We start from the raw sequence: 13364 nt of genomic DNA on the forward strand, positions 1-13364 counted from the left end.
ATCAATGCTTTGTTCATATTAAATCTCACCTTTTTATTTATTTTCATGTTTTTAATATCTTTTGTTTTTGATGATTTTCTCTTTTCAGAAAGGAAGGAAATTCAAACTTCTTTTGGAAAGGAGAAAAGTTGGAGCAAGGTGGATCGTTTGCAAGGAAGGCTATTCAGACCAAATGGTTCTTTACATTATGGCCCTTTTCCCCCTATGTTCTCATTAATGCACGCTGTTGTAAACTCATTACATACATACTAGAAGTAGTGCAGAGGATTTCAGTAATTTATCAATTTTGTGAGTGATTTCAGTAATTCATTTGGTTTTGACATTCAGCTGGGAAAATTGCTATGGGCTTTGGGATTGGTGCTCTTGAGGATGTAGATGAAGAGGATGAGGACATTTATGCTAATGGTAATTTTTCTTTTCTAGCCTTTCAATATTTTGATAATTTTGGGCTTCGCTGTTGCCATCTCAAATGTTTGAAATTCATTTTTTGTTAATGACCTGGGAGTGATGGTGACTTATCCAAATTATTAGATTTAATGATAATAGGTTTAATGTAACTTGGTGCATTTTAAAATAATTCTATTTTTGATAATGAGAACTACAATTGTTGTTAAGTCGCTTCCCAAATCTATGCTAAATTCTTTCACTTCTCCCACTTTTCTGATTGGATGTTTTGTCAAACATTTTGCTTGTCTATACAATGAAGTGTTTTCTGATTTGCAGGTTTATATGTGACTTGGTTTGCATTGAGTCAATGTAATGTTCACCACAATGTTGGCATTCACAACGAGAAAGGAAAGAACTGTATCATTTGAAAAATATGAAACAACAGTATTTCTATTCTATGAACTCATTTGTATGAGCAGATTTCATACATTAGAAAAACATATACATCTCTGACCTCAAACCAGCAATGTCATATATATGAAGTTGCATTAAAAAATGAATATTATCAGCATTCAACTCATAGCTTTGGACAAAAACTGAAATAAGATTTGCATCTGCGTTATAAGGCAGGAATCCTCACATCAGGAGCTTAGAATGACCTCCCAAACCACCACGTCACTATGCCAAGGCTCCATATCCTCTCCTAAACCCAAACAACCGACAGAAATGTGCTCAGACATCCATAAATCTCAGCATCTATCATTGAGGTGAGCAGCCAGCAACCAATTTCCTGTTGTGAGTGGCCAGCAGTCAAACCTGTTCACTCCATAGAGCACGCTTGAGCTCCAGTGAACATACCTCCAACACCTAGCAGTAACCTTCAGCTCTAACCAGATAATATCTTCCAAATGTTGAGACCAAGTTTTAAACTTGAGTGGCTCCATTCACAATTAGCTAGAGTAGACCTTTCACTACTGAAACCGATTTCCCTTAGGGTTTTGCCCCACAAGAAGCTCTCAAAATCCACAATAGAGAAAATAAACAATCATGTACATATGAGCTCCAAAATCTCCTTTAATTAAATTACTTAGAACTTTTCCAAAGGTCTTCTTGAATTCCCACTTAAAAATAATTCATTAAAGCATATCAATTAGTGACTTTAATATTTCCTTTTAATTTTTATTTAGTCACTTTATCAAGTTAATTAATATAAAGTTAGCCATAAAATGTACTTTATTGGACAACTTTAATTAATTATTTTAATTTATTCCTGAAATTAGCCTATAGGTATTAAATAGGCTAAATGGGTTATCTTCACTACTCCACGGAAGGGGACATTACAATTGTCTAGTGATCAATATGCCTCTAAACTGAATACCTTGTTGCTGCACATATGCAAAGCTTACTTATATGCCTTAGTTATACTTGGTGTAATTAGGCCACAATTCTAGTATATAATTTATTAAAGTAAAATGTTATTTCCGTCTGTTTATTAAATTTGATTTGATCTTTTGACTTTTTTGAGGTATTTAAATTGAGAGAAATGCTGAGAAGTTGACCATAGGCCTCAATTTTTTTTGGGATTCCAAACAAGTACAAAATGCTAGAAATCAATCTCACAACCACAAGTCACAAGAGGGAAGGCTGGCTCTTATTTTATCTGATCATAAATTAAGGCAAAATGCCAGTGAGGATTGCACAGCCAGTGAGCCACAAGTTACAAGAATGAAGGCTATGATACTAGTTGTTTTGCATCTGCTAGGTACATACACGATAATTATGTATTATTGAAATACACACATATTGGATATAAAATAAGAGTAGGGTGATATTTAGTTATATATGAATCAAGAGGCATGTTCAATAGGATGAGTCCCTTCAAGGTGAGAGGTCGTCTCTTGGTACCAATGATTAATAACAAATCATAATTAATATGTGTATAATAGTGTCGGAAGATAACTATTCTTTGCAATAGACAGCCTCTTAGTGCCATTGATTATCAAGTTTGAAACATAATGGTGAGATTTTAGAGTCTGGGAGCCATGGTTTCTACTTAGTTTATTGCCAGCTATTAAAATTGTTTGAAACCTTGAAGTATTGATCTGAGGGGGTGCTAATACAATTTGCACATGCATCTTTTGTACCAGTATGATTTTCTAAGATGTAAGAAATTGGTGAGTTTAAAGTTTATATTTTTTCCTTTTTAATGGATTGTCTTCCAATTTCATTCTGATTGATGATCTTCAAACATGACATTGACATTGTAGTGTGAAAGAATTAATTAATATTGTCATTGTTACTAGACATTTATTTTTTAAATTTTTCATAAAGAGAAGTATTGTAATTCTAAGTATAAAAGTAAGTTTACAAAAATCCTAACTTGACTTCCATGTCAAGAAGGGGGTTTACAAAAGCCCAATAAGGGAAGATAAAACCACAACATAACTAAGAGTAATCAAAGAAAGACAAGATATATATATGAGTGGAACTACCGACATTTGTGGAACTACAACTATCATCTCTCTAATATTATGTCTTTGTTGTGACATTTTCACACATCGCCCCATTGCAAATGGGGACCCCCACTTTTTTCTTAGATTAGGTGTCATAGTTTTCTTAGTTTCTTTAGTTGTTAACCTTTGCTAATGAGTAAGAGATGTTGGGTTGTGGTGACGTTGCAAAATTGCTTAAGTATGTAGGTCGTCAATAATGTCAATATGTTGCAAGAATGGCCAAGGTTGTTAGGAACGAGTCAAGGTGAATGAACTAGGAAATTCCCTTCTAGGATTTGATTTTGGGAATATAATGATTTTTTAAGGAAATAAAATCTTTGTTGTATAATGAAGTCCCTTTCTTGTGCATTTCAATTTTCATCTTTAGAAGAGAGCGAAATTCTAAGGCAATGGACTTGGACAACTAACATCCTCAAACAAAGAAGTCAATCAACTTTAGGGGGCAAAAAAAATAAAAAATATTAAGTTTGAAGGATCAATCAACCATCAAGGTAAAGAAATTTTTCAACCAACTTTTTAATCTGGATCAAACCTTTCTCTTCTCTTGTATGTTGCAAATTGATAGAATGCAAGTTCCTCACTTGTTGTGCTGGCTGCTAAGGCGGATTGGCAAACCTCCAATGTCTTTCCAACTGAAATAGGAAATGACATGCCCGTTCTGTGCTTTTTTTTTCTGGAAGGAATCAAATTCCAGAAGCTGTCTCACCACTTCCAACAAGATCACTCTTTCAGAAGGATACCTAGGAAACCTGTAGGGTTCGGATTGAAACCCATGAATCCTAAGGTATGTGAAAGTGGGAAACTATATATACCATGATCCATATTTCTCTATTAGCTCCGTTGCCTCCTTGGACAACCTCCCGTGGACTCCACCTTGTAACATTCGCGTTATGTACATTGAGAATACATCATTCACTCTCTTATACTCTTCAATTCGATACATGTTCAGCTATGGATAGCACTCAACTCCTGAATTGTCTTTGTCCATTCCCGACTTCACCTCTGCATATCAATCCCTTGTATGTAACAAATCGTGCAAGCATGTATACCAAATAGGAAGTCATGGCGAATGACTTGGATCGCTCCACATTCCTTAGCTGAAAATCTAGATTGTCACTTATAATTTTAGACCAATTAATCAACGTTCCTTACAGACAATCCTAGATGAAATAGAACATCCATCCATCGTATATTGCACCTTGTGGCATCCCCATCACTCGGTTAAGTAGGAATATTAAATCACTATATTCATCTTTGAAGTTTGTGCACATGAGTGTCTTGGGAGCCTTGGAATGATGAGTCCTAGGCTCGATCATCCACTCCTTGTTTACTACGGTCTTGCACGCATCCATCTTCTTCTTATATTTGTCTTCATATTCATCCTTAGTTATATCTTTCATATCTGCTCCACGTGGAATTCCAAACACTTCAGCAATCACATCCTCAGCAAGGTAGGCAATGGTGGCACCCTTAGGAGTCTTGATCATTCAGGAGCGAGGATCCTAACATCGTGCACTCTTGAGGATAAACTTGCTGCACTGTATGGACTATGGAAATCCGGCGGCTTGATAAATGCCACTCTTCATAATGTTCATATAGGCTGGGGATGGAATCTGGCTTCCAATTCCGAACATACGCTGTTGCATCTGGCTCATGTTCAGGAAATGCATGTTCGTGGCTGTAATCTTCTTTCATCTGGATGACATCTTGGATTCTAGATAGAATCCAGTCTCAACAATCCTTTGTTGTTCTCTCCTTTCCTTGAGTCCGGACTTCGACATCGTACCTGTACGAAGCTAGATGTTAGAACTTCGGAAAATATTCTTGACAAAAATTCTGATTTCCTGATGATTTAGACAAATTTGGGGTTGGAAATCAGGAAAATAATCCACACTCTCAATAGATTTCGACAATAGAATGCAAAATGTGACAAGGTTAGGGTATAAAACCCTCATGAAATTCATTACAATCAATAATTTTCAGACCAAAGTCTGAAAACACCTCCCTATACCTAGAAATTATATTCAAATTATTGTTCAAAGGAGTATACCTGATCAAACAATGACTAAGGAAAGGTGTGAAAGGTTGTGTTTTCACACAAAACTATGTCTGAAGACACCTTCCAAGGTCAACAATGGCTGCCAGCAAATCTGAAGACAACCTGCAACTTCACAAATTAATCTCTAAAAACATGTTGCAATCACCCAAATGTGCACAAACTTGATGAAAATCGATTTCAATGGTGAAAACGATCAATCCCGGGAATGTAGTTTGGCTGGTAAAAAGAATATTTTCTGAGGACAAGTCTGAAAATGAACTGTTTCAGACTTACTAGCACCTTGCAAAGTAGTAAAAATCCCTGAAAATGATCAAAAAATGCCTTCCAAACAAGATCGCCAAAAATGACAAGTGGCTAGAAATGGAGTTTTTCTGAGGACAGCTGCCCTACAATGAAGTCTTAGACCTGCAACAGCGATGAATAGCTCTGAAAATGCACTGAAAAATGCCTCCAATCTGCCTCTAGACAAAATCGCCTAGGCTGGAATTGACCTGGAAACAAAATGTATGTCTGAAAATCGATTTTCCAGCCAGCAATGGAGGTAAGAGATCTCAATAATGGCGTCACAACTCAGGTCTGAAAGTGTCTGACAACAATCTCCCAGTCAAGGTGTCACAAATGATGAAGAAAATCACTCAAAAATGAAGGCAAATCGCCTCCAAACCAAAATCACCCCTCCTCCAAAATGGCGCCACCTCTAGGAAAATCGTGCAAGTCTGAAAATGAAGCTCCAACACTCTCCAATGGCAGCCAAAACAAATCGCCCAACTAGGAAATTTTGGAAAATGCACGAGGAAATCAACTTCAAGTCTCAATGGTGTCAACTGGACACTCAACCAAATTCGCCAGCTGGAGAAAATTCGCCAAAATCAGCAACACACTTGGCAAGAATAATAATATAATAATGCTGGCCTCCTCCTTTTAAACTTGTTTTCACCTTGAACTTTCACCACACAAGCAATGTGGGATAAAAAACTTGTACTTATACTTGCTTGGCAAAAAACCAATTTGCTTCTAGAAGGTTAAATCATTAAATGTTCATTGCAAATTATTTATTAATTGTTTTTTAATTTTTAAATAATTTTGCACTTTAAAAAACAATTAAATGGGGGTCACTTTATTTAAAAAATTTCAAAATTTAGATAAAAAAATTACCAACAGGGGAAAATCAATTTTAAACAAAATCATTAAAAATCATTAAATATCCCCTTTGGGGAAAATCGCCCCAAGTAAGGATAAAAATCCCTATAAAAAATTCATCAACTTGCACAAAAATGGGTCCAGGGGAAAATCGATTTGGTTTTGGAATCAAAATTCCAACTTAAACTTGATCACTTAGCACAAAAATCCTCCTAGGGGAAAATCGACCCTTGTCTGGACATTCATCCGGACACAAAATCATCAAAATCATTCTTAGTGGAAATTTGCGTAGGGTCTGGAATGATTATCCGCATAAAAATCCACAAAATCTCGTCACAAAAGCACTTGGTGGAAAATCGATCCATGTGAGGAATCATCATAAAAGTCATCCGCAACCTTATCCACACTCCTAGTGGAAAAATGAAGGTAGTCAGGAAAAATCCCAACACTTAGTCAAAATTTAATCATCTGGTGGAAAATCGATCCTAGTATGGATTCTGAATGGGGGAAAAACAAGGCATGTCTAGATTCCAAGGGAAATCCATGTCTAGTCCGGATTTTGAGTGGGGGAAAATCATGGGTAGTCAGGAATATGAGGGGAAAAACATCTCTAGTGTGGAATTTTGACCTTTTAACCCTTAGAATATGGATTTTCATCCGGAAAATGATGATTTTTCCACTCAAAATCACCAGGAAACTTCAAAACTCATTAAAACTCATCTGGACTTACCAAATTTTAGTGAAACAAAAGGAAATCTCTCGGGATAAAGTGCAAAATCAATTTGAATAACTTCCTAGGAGTGAGAAAACAACTCCAAAAGGTTCTAAAATACCTTAGCACTTTAAAATCATCGACGAGGACGTTCAAAAACATGTTAACGCTCAAAAGGCCTACACTTAGACAAAATTGGGATCATTTAAAATCTCAACTTTACGCGCTTGATCCTATAACTTTAAAAACCCTAAATGACAAATAGGCATGACCAAAACTCCAAGACTCGGGCATGGGAAACTCAAAATTGCCCACTATGCTGCCAAAACCCTAAACTAACAAACGCGGAAAGCAGGAAAGTAGGGGGTCCCCGTTTGCAATGGGGCGATGTGTGAAAAAGTCACAACAAGGAGAAGCAATCAAATCTTGATATGGGTCAACATCATCTTCTTGTGCATCCAAATCAGACTTTATATCATAAATCCAAGAGAGTTGTAATCATTTGTAGTTATTGTTGTGACCATTTCACACATCGCTCCATCAAAATGGGGACCCCCGTTTTTTTTGCTCAAGTCTTAGTCTCTTAGTCTAATATCTCCCTCTCACAAGAGAAATGAGTGAGTTTGTAGCGTCTAGATATCTTGAGAAGTCAAGTCCATCATGAGTTCAACCGAAGAGTATGAGAGACTGCTAGATAGGGAAACTTCAAGTGCCCCTCCCCCAGAGCGAATTTCACTCTTGTTGCCTGAAGTCGAAGGAGAAATCATATTCAAGATGAGTTGTGAGGTCTTATAGTATATAGAGGCATAAGTTGAGGTTCAACCCAAAGTGCGTTTTTAGGCAACTTCAAGTGCTTAAGGTTAAGGGTGAAAAACTTCAAGTGCTCCTCTTGAGGAGCGAAATTCATGTCCAATGCCCTTAATTAAGAGCAAAATTGTTTCTAGGATGCCCCATGAACCTAGTTTCATCAAAATTGAATGAATGGAATGAAGGAGAGTGAGCGAGAAAACACTAAATGTCAAGTTTCAATCCATTTCAAGTGCATCAATATTGGAGTGAACTTTAGGTGCATATGATTTGGAGCGAACATCATGTGCCTCTTCCTCAGAGCGAAAATTCCTCCTAAAACTTCATGTTGAGCATGGTATGAGGCATTAGAGTTGAGAGAGTGAGGGAAAGTGAGCGAAGGAGAGTTAGAGTTTTGATTTGAAATTCACTTCAGGTGCATAGCCTCAGGAGCGAACTTCAAGTGCATGACTTTTGGAGCGAATTTGTGTTAGAAGCCTTGTTTGAGTGCGAATTAAAGCGTTTGAGTCATGAGTGAAGATAGTGAACATGATTTTGATTTGAAGATCACTTCAAGTGCTCCTTCTTTGCAGCGAAATTTCACTTCATGTACTCTTTGATAGGAGCGAATTTTCCTTTTAGGTCTTCATGAGGTAAGTTTGATATGTTTTCATGAATGAATGTTTTAAAAACCCAAGGTTTGAATCGATGAAGCAAAGTAAAATGATTGAGAACGAATTCAATTTTGACTTCAAACTTACTTTAATTGCATGCAAGTTGGAGCGAACTTCAAGTGCCTGTGTTTAGGAGCGAACTTCAAGTGCATAGGTTATGGAGCAAACTTTACTTCATGTGCTCCTAATTGAGAGTGAATTTGCAAGATTGCTTATAAGACCATTGCTTTGAGCCGATTTGATGCTTATAAAAGAGTGATTTTGAGTTAAGATGATGATGAAAGGCGAGGTTTAAGAGTAATTGCATGGACACTCAAATTGGGGCGAACTTCATGTGCACCCAAAGAGGAGCGAACTTCATGTGCACCCAAAGAGGAGCGAACTTCATGTGCATGCCATTTAGAGCGAACTTCATGTGCATTGTTTTAGGAGCGAACTTCATGTGAACCCAATAGGAGCGTACTTCATGTGCATGGCATTTAGAGCGAACTTCATGTGCATTGGTTTAGGAGCGAACTTCATGTGATCCTTGTTGAAAGTGAAATCCCTTATGTTTGAATGCACTTTCACGCCTATCAAAGGGTAATTGAAACACTAATTTGGCACCAAAATAAAATTCGAATTTGAATGAAAAGTGTTTAGTTGTCAAAGCTGGCCAGCATTGAAAATTAATAACAAAATTTTCTTTTTGCTAAACCAAGTTGGCCTTCACCTCAAAAGACACAACTTTTGCCCTAAGCGCCTGTAAGAAGGTATTCAAACAATCATTCAAACATCAAATCAAAACATTTTCTTCCTCTCTAAGCAGCGAATATCATCAGCAAGCAGGGAATACCATCAGCAAGTAGCGAATTTCATCAGCAAGCAGTGATATTCATTAAGATCAGCGAATTTCATCATCAGCAAGAGTGAATTTTAACATTGAGATTGCAGATTCAAGGGCGAATTTCATCATTGAACAACATAATTCTTCTAAAAGGAAGCGAATTTCATCTGCAAGAAGGAATATCACCAGCAGATCTGTCCTAAGGAGCAACGAATTCAGCTCTAAAAGGGCAAATTTATTCACTCACACTCAGCAGCAGCAGGCTTCTCAGTCGCATCATTTGATCGATAGCACTCATACCAGGTTGAATCATCAAAAAATTAGGGGTAAGAGCATCATATTGATTTATAAAAGATCAGGTACAGGTCTGATTGGAATCAAAATTGATCTTTTTTAGTAAATTAGATCTCCTTAACTCATTAAGAAAGTGCAAATGGGTGAAAAAAGAATCAGCCTTATTTGACATTTAATTTCAGACTCATTTGGATTTAAGATTGATTCAAATCAATATTGTAGGTTATTTACTATCATTCTCATTAACAAATAGGCTTAATTACATTAATATCTTGCATATGTTTCACCATTATCCTAATTTATACATCTCTTATTGGTGAGGGATGGCGGCACCTAAATCAAGTGGAACTGTGAACTGTCAAGCACTCATCAAGGAAGACTCGAGGAGTGGTACATTAGAAACCAAGATCACCTCTTATTGGAGCAGAATAGGAGACACCAATCTTGGGAAGTTCGACACCAAGAAGTTCTAGAGCCTGTTGTACACAAGAAAGCCTACTGCTACAACGAAGAAGATGATCGATAGTAGGATTATAAATGCAGCTGGCTTCCTTCCTGCGGTGTGATGCTATGAGTTAATTGTCGAATGTGCCAAACACTATGATTCCCCCTCAAGAAGAATAGTGGCGAAGGATGGAAGAGTACTCACATATCTCTCGAAGACAACAATTAGTGAAGCATTTCATCTAGCTGAGCCCAAGGACATGATCTACGTGAGTATGGAAGGAGTTAAGTCAGCCCATGCTGATGATCCAGAAGCTTGTTTAAGGATCATCGACAAATTTTAGTTATCAAAGAGTAGAGGTGGTAAGAGCAGAATGCCCAACAGATTACATAGTGGACTTCAAAGATGAATTCAGAGAGTTCATCACCCTACTTCATCATGTGGTGGGTGCACCTGAGGCTTCATATTTTGAGGACTGGATGTTTTTCTTCATAGAGACAGTTACTCATGGCAAGAACGCAATCAATTGGGCGAGACTCATTAGCAATAGTATCGATGTGCAGCTAAGAAGACTAATGCGCACTACAACATTCTACATAAGCTCCTATGTTATATACTCTCTTGCAAGGAATTACGAGTATCCTGGACTGATGTATAGAAGTATAGTCAAAAGAGGACCAAGAGAAATAAAAGTGCATGAGTGTTATAGACAGCTTCATCATCCGACTAAACAACACTATAGAAGAGTGAATGATGCATTCACTATGCACATCACGAGGTCGCTTCAAGGTGCAGTTCATCAAAGACTCTCTCCAAAAGCACACACATTGGTTGAACTGTATGGTGCATGGTTCATCCAATTCCCATAGTTCACTTACATCAGAGTTCAAGGATGTCCTTCTCCTCCCTACATGTTGCCACGCTACCCGACAGACAAAATAGTGCTACTAGAGGTGGTGAGACAATTAGTGGCATATGTCAAGGCATATAGGCATAAGCACGAAACCAATGTCTCTTTTCCTATTTCACTTGAAGACTCCATTGAAGCGTGTCCCCTTCAAGTAGTTGAGAATGCCGAAGGAGAGTTAGCCCTCTATTCACTCAAGCCATTCGTTCCTAGAGATCACTTTGATCCATATGACAATGTAAAAGAAATTATGGGAAAGAAGTATGGACACCAGTGGCAGTTAGAAGACTATTGGATGAACATTCAAGATGATGTAGAAGTGAAGAAAAAGATGTATTCTAGGCTACCTCTCGATTTCATCAGGAAGTGTAAGTTGTTTAGTGTTGCTGATCAAGTACGGGATAACAGCAAATATCTCCAATCAGCCTATGCCAAAGAAAGCAAGGAGATCCAGATCAATTGGGTTGACTTGGAGGTCACATATTTGAAGGAGTTGATGAAACAAGTCTTGGAATACACTCACATATGGATAGAAATCCAATATCAAAAATTGTAAGAGTAGAATATAACAATGATATTCCACTCATACGCAAGGAAAGACAATGAAGATGATGCAAGCACTAGTGGAAGTGCTTCTCAATCGTCTCACTCAAGAGGATCGAAAAGAAAAAATGATCGTGGAGAAAAGGAGTCATCGAGGAAGAAGCATAAATCAAATTCTAGTCATCCTTCTAGAACCTCCTCCAGGCGTGAAGAAGAATCGAATCAGGAAGAAAGACATGAAGAACAAAGGATAGATAAGGAATTGAGTCAAGGAGTAAATGAATCAATGGAATCCACAGTTTAGAATGATAAAGGCAAAGAAAAGTCATCACAAGAACAAGAGGATCTCATTCCTCACATATAAGAGATCGATGAAGATGAAGAAGAAGACAATGATGAGACCACTTCACCACCTAGAGATGAGCAGATGCTTGAAGAAACACAAGTTGAAGAAGGGAGATCATCTATTCTTGAATGGCTTAAGGAAAGGCTAGTCAGAGAAGTGATAGTAGTTGATGAAGAACCAACATATGACTCAGAGAGCCTTCTACGTCGGACTGAAGAGGTCACTGAGAAAAGGAAAGCTACGAAGATGTCTAAAGCATAGTTGCAAGACTCGGACTTGACAAGCTGATTTTTGACTCGGACTCAGACTCAGCACCCGGACTCGGCAAAAACTCGGCCAAGACTCTGCAAATAGAAAAACCCAAGAAATTCAAAGATTTTTAACGATTTTAAACTTGTTTCATGTATTTTTTAATAAATAAACCTCAAAGGCACAATAATCTCATCAAATAGAAGCTACTTTGAACACATACAGAAGTTTACATTCATCACCTAAGTATAAATGCAAATTTTAGGCTTGAGCTGAAGGAAATAAGCTAAACTAAATAACACATTAGAAATACAGATAGTGTCAAATGTCTACAAAATTCATGGAATATGAAGTCCATGTCATCAAAAGTGCAAAACATATATCAACATAAAAACTAGAGTCTAGAAGTCTAAGGCTCAGAGGAGCCAATATCAATGATCGCTCAACTCTGCAATTCGAGGCCCAATGCTCACACTCACACTACCACAAACCACTACTTCTAGATCGAGGAAATGGAGGTTGAGGATTTGAAGAAGCCTCTCCACCAATGGCTGCCATTTCTTCTATTTGCTTCCTTTTTAATTCTTTTTTCTCTTTAAATTACTCTAATTGAACTTGCACTTCACGTATAGCCTCAAGGGGTGCTTTTTTGCATGGGTTTGCATCATGGCATTCTATTTGTGCAATGTGATATTTCAACCGGTTAATACCTCCCCCATTATATTTTGTTTTGCAATAAATACACGTTACTTCTTTTTTATGATCTGGGGATGCCATGTTTCCAAGTCTTATCTTGTCTAACTTGGGCACCACTTCCACTATCGGTAGGGTGAGACCTGCAATATATTATAAATGAAAAAAATCAGCATAATGTCTCTTATTCTAATTAAGTTAAACTTAAAAATAAATAATAGAAAGAAAAAACAAAACTAGGGTTTCAACTTTCATATTTTTTCTATCAATATAAAATAAAACAAAAACAAAACAAATATACAAAAAAATGGAAATATGAAAGTAAGAAAATCAAAAAATAAAATAAAATGGTACTTACCTCTATAAATTTGCTAGAAATCTCTTCTAAATCCTTCTTTAACAGCATTAAATTCTTGAATGCAAGCTACAAACTTGCACAAACAATCAACAATTGCAATTTCCTCTTCAATCTACCTACTGGTCTACTTTTCAATGCCTCTATTGTTTTGCTCAAAACCCTCTTTTTCTCTCCTCGTGTTTGCAAACAACAAAAATGACTTTTTAGGGTGAAACTCAAAATGTATTAACCTTTTGTTTCATTTAAAACAAAGCCATTTTTTTTTCACTGTTTATTTGCTGCCTAGGCGGCAGAGTCTAGCCCTTGGTACTTGGTGAGTCTGGCACACTTGGCGAGTCTGGCAGACTCGGCGAGTCTAACAGACCGCGGCTAGACTCAATTGAGTCCGAGTCTAGAGGCCACTGGCCTCGGCGAGTATTGCCAAGACTGACT

At 37.2% G+C, this 13364-nt stretch overlaps 1 protein-coding gene across 5 annotated transcripts in view; it reads left to right on the forward strand.

The window, feature by feature from the left end:
• LOC131034975 (G patch domain-containing protein TGH) overlaps positions 1-13364 on the forward strand; it is a 188317-nt gene that overhangs the window by 79976 nt on the left and 94977 nt on the right. For all 5 annotated transcript variants that reach the window (XM_057966594.1, XM_057966593.2, XM_057966598.2 and 2 more), the window contains exons 10-11: positions 89-175; positions 328-405. In XM_057966594.1, the coding sequence (XP_057822577.1) occupies positions 89-175; positions 328-405 (165 nt within the window). The remainder of the gene's footprint in view (positions 1-88; positions 176-327; positions 406-13364) is intronic.

Source organism: Cryptomeria japonica, chromosome 4, assembly GCF_030272615.1.
Source record: "Cryptomeria japonica chromosome 4, Sugi_1.0, whole genome shotgun sequence".
NCBI lineage: Eukaryota > Viridiplantae > Streptophyta > Pinopsida > Cupressales > Cupressaceae > Cryptomeria > Cryptomeria japonica.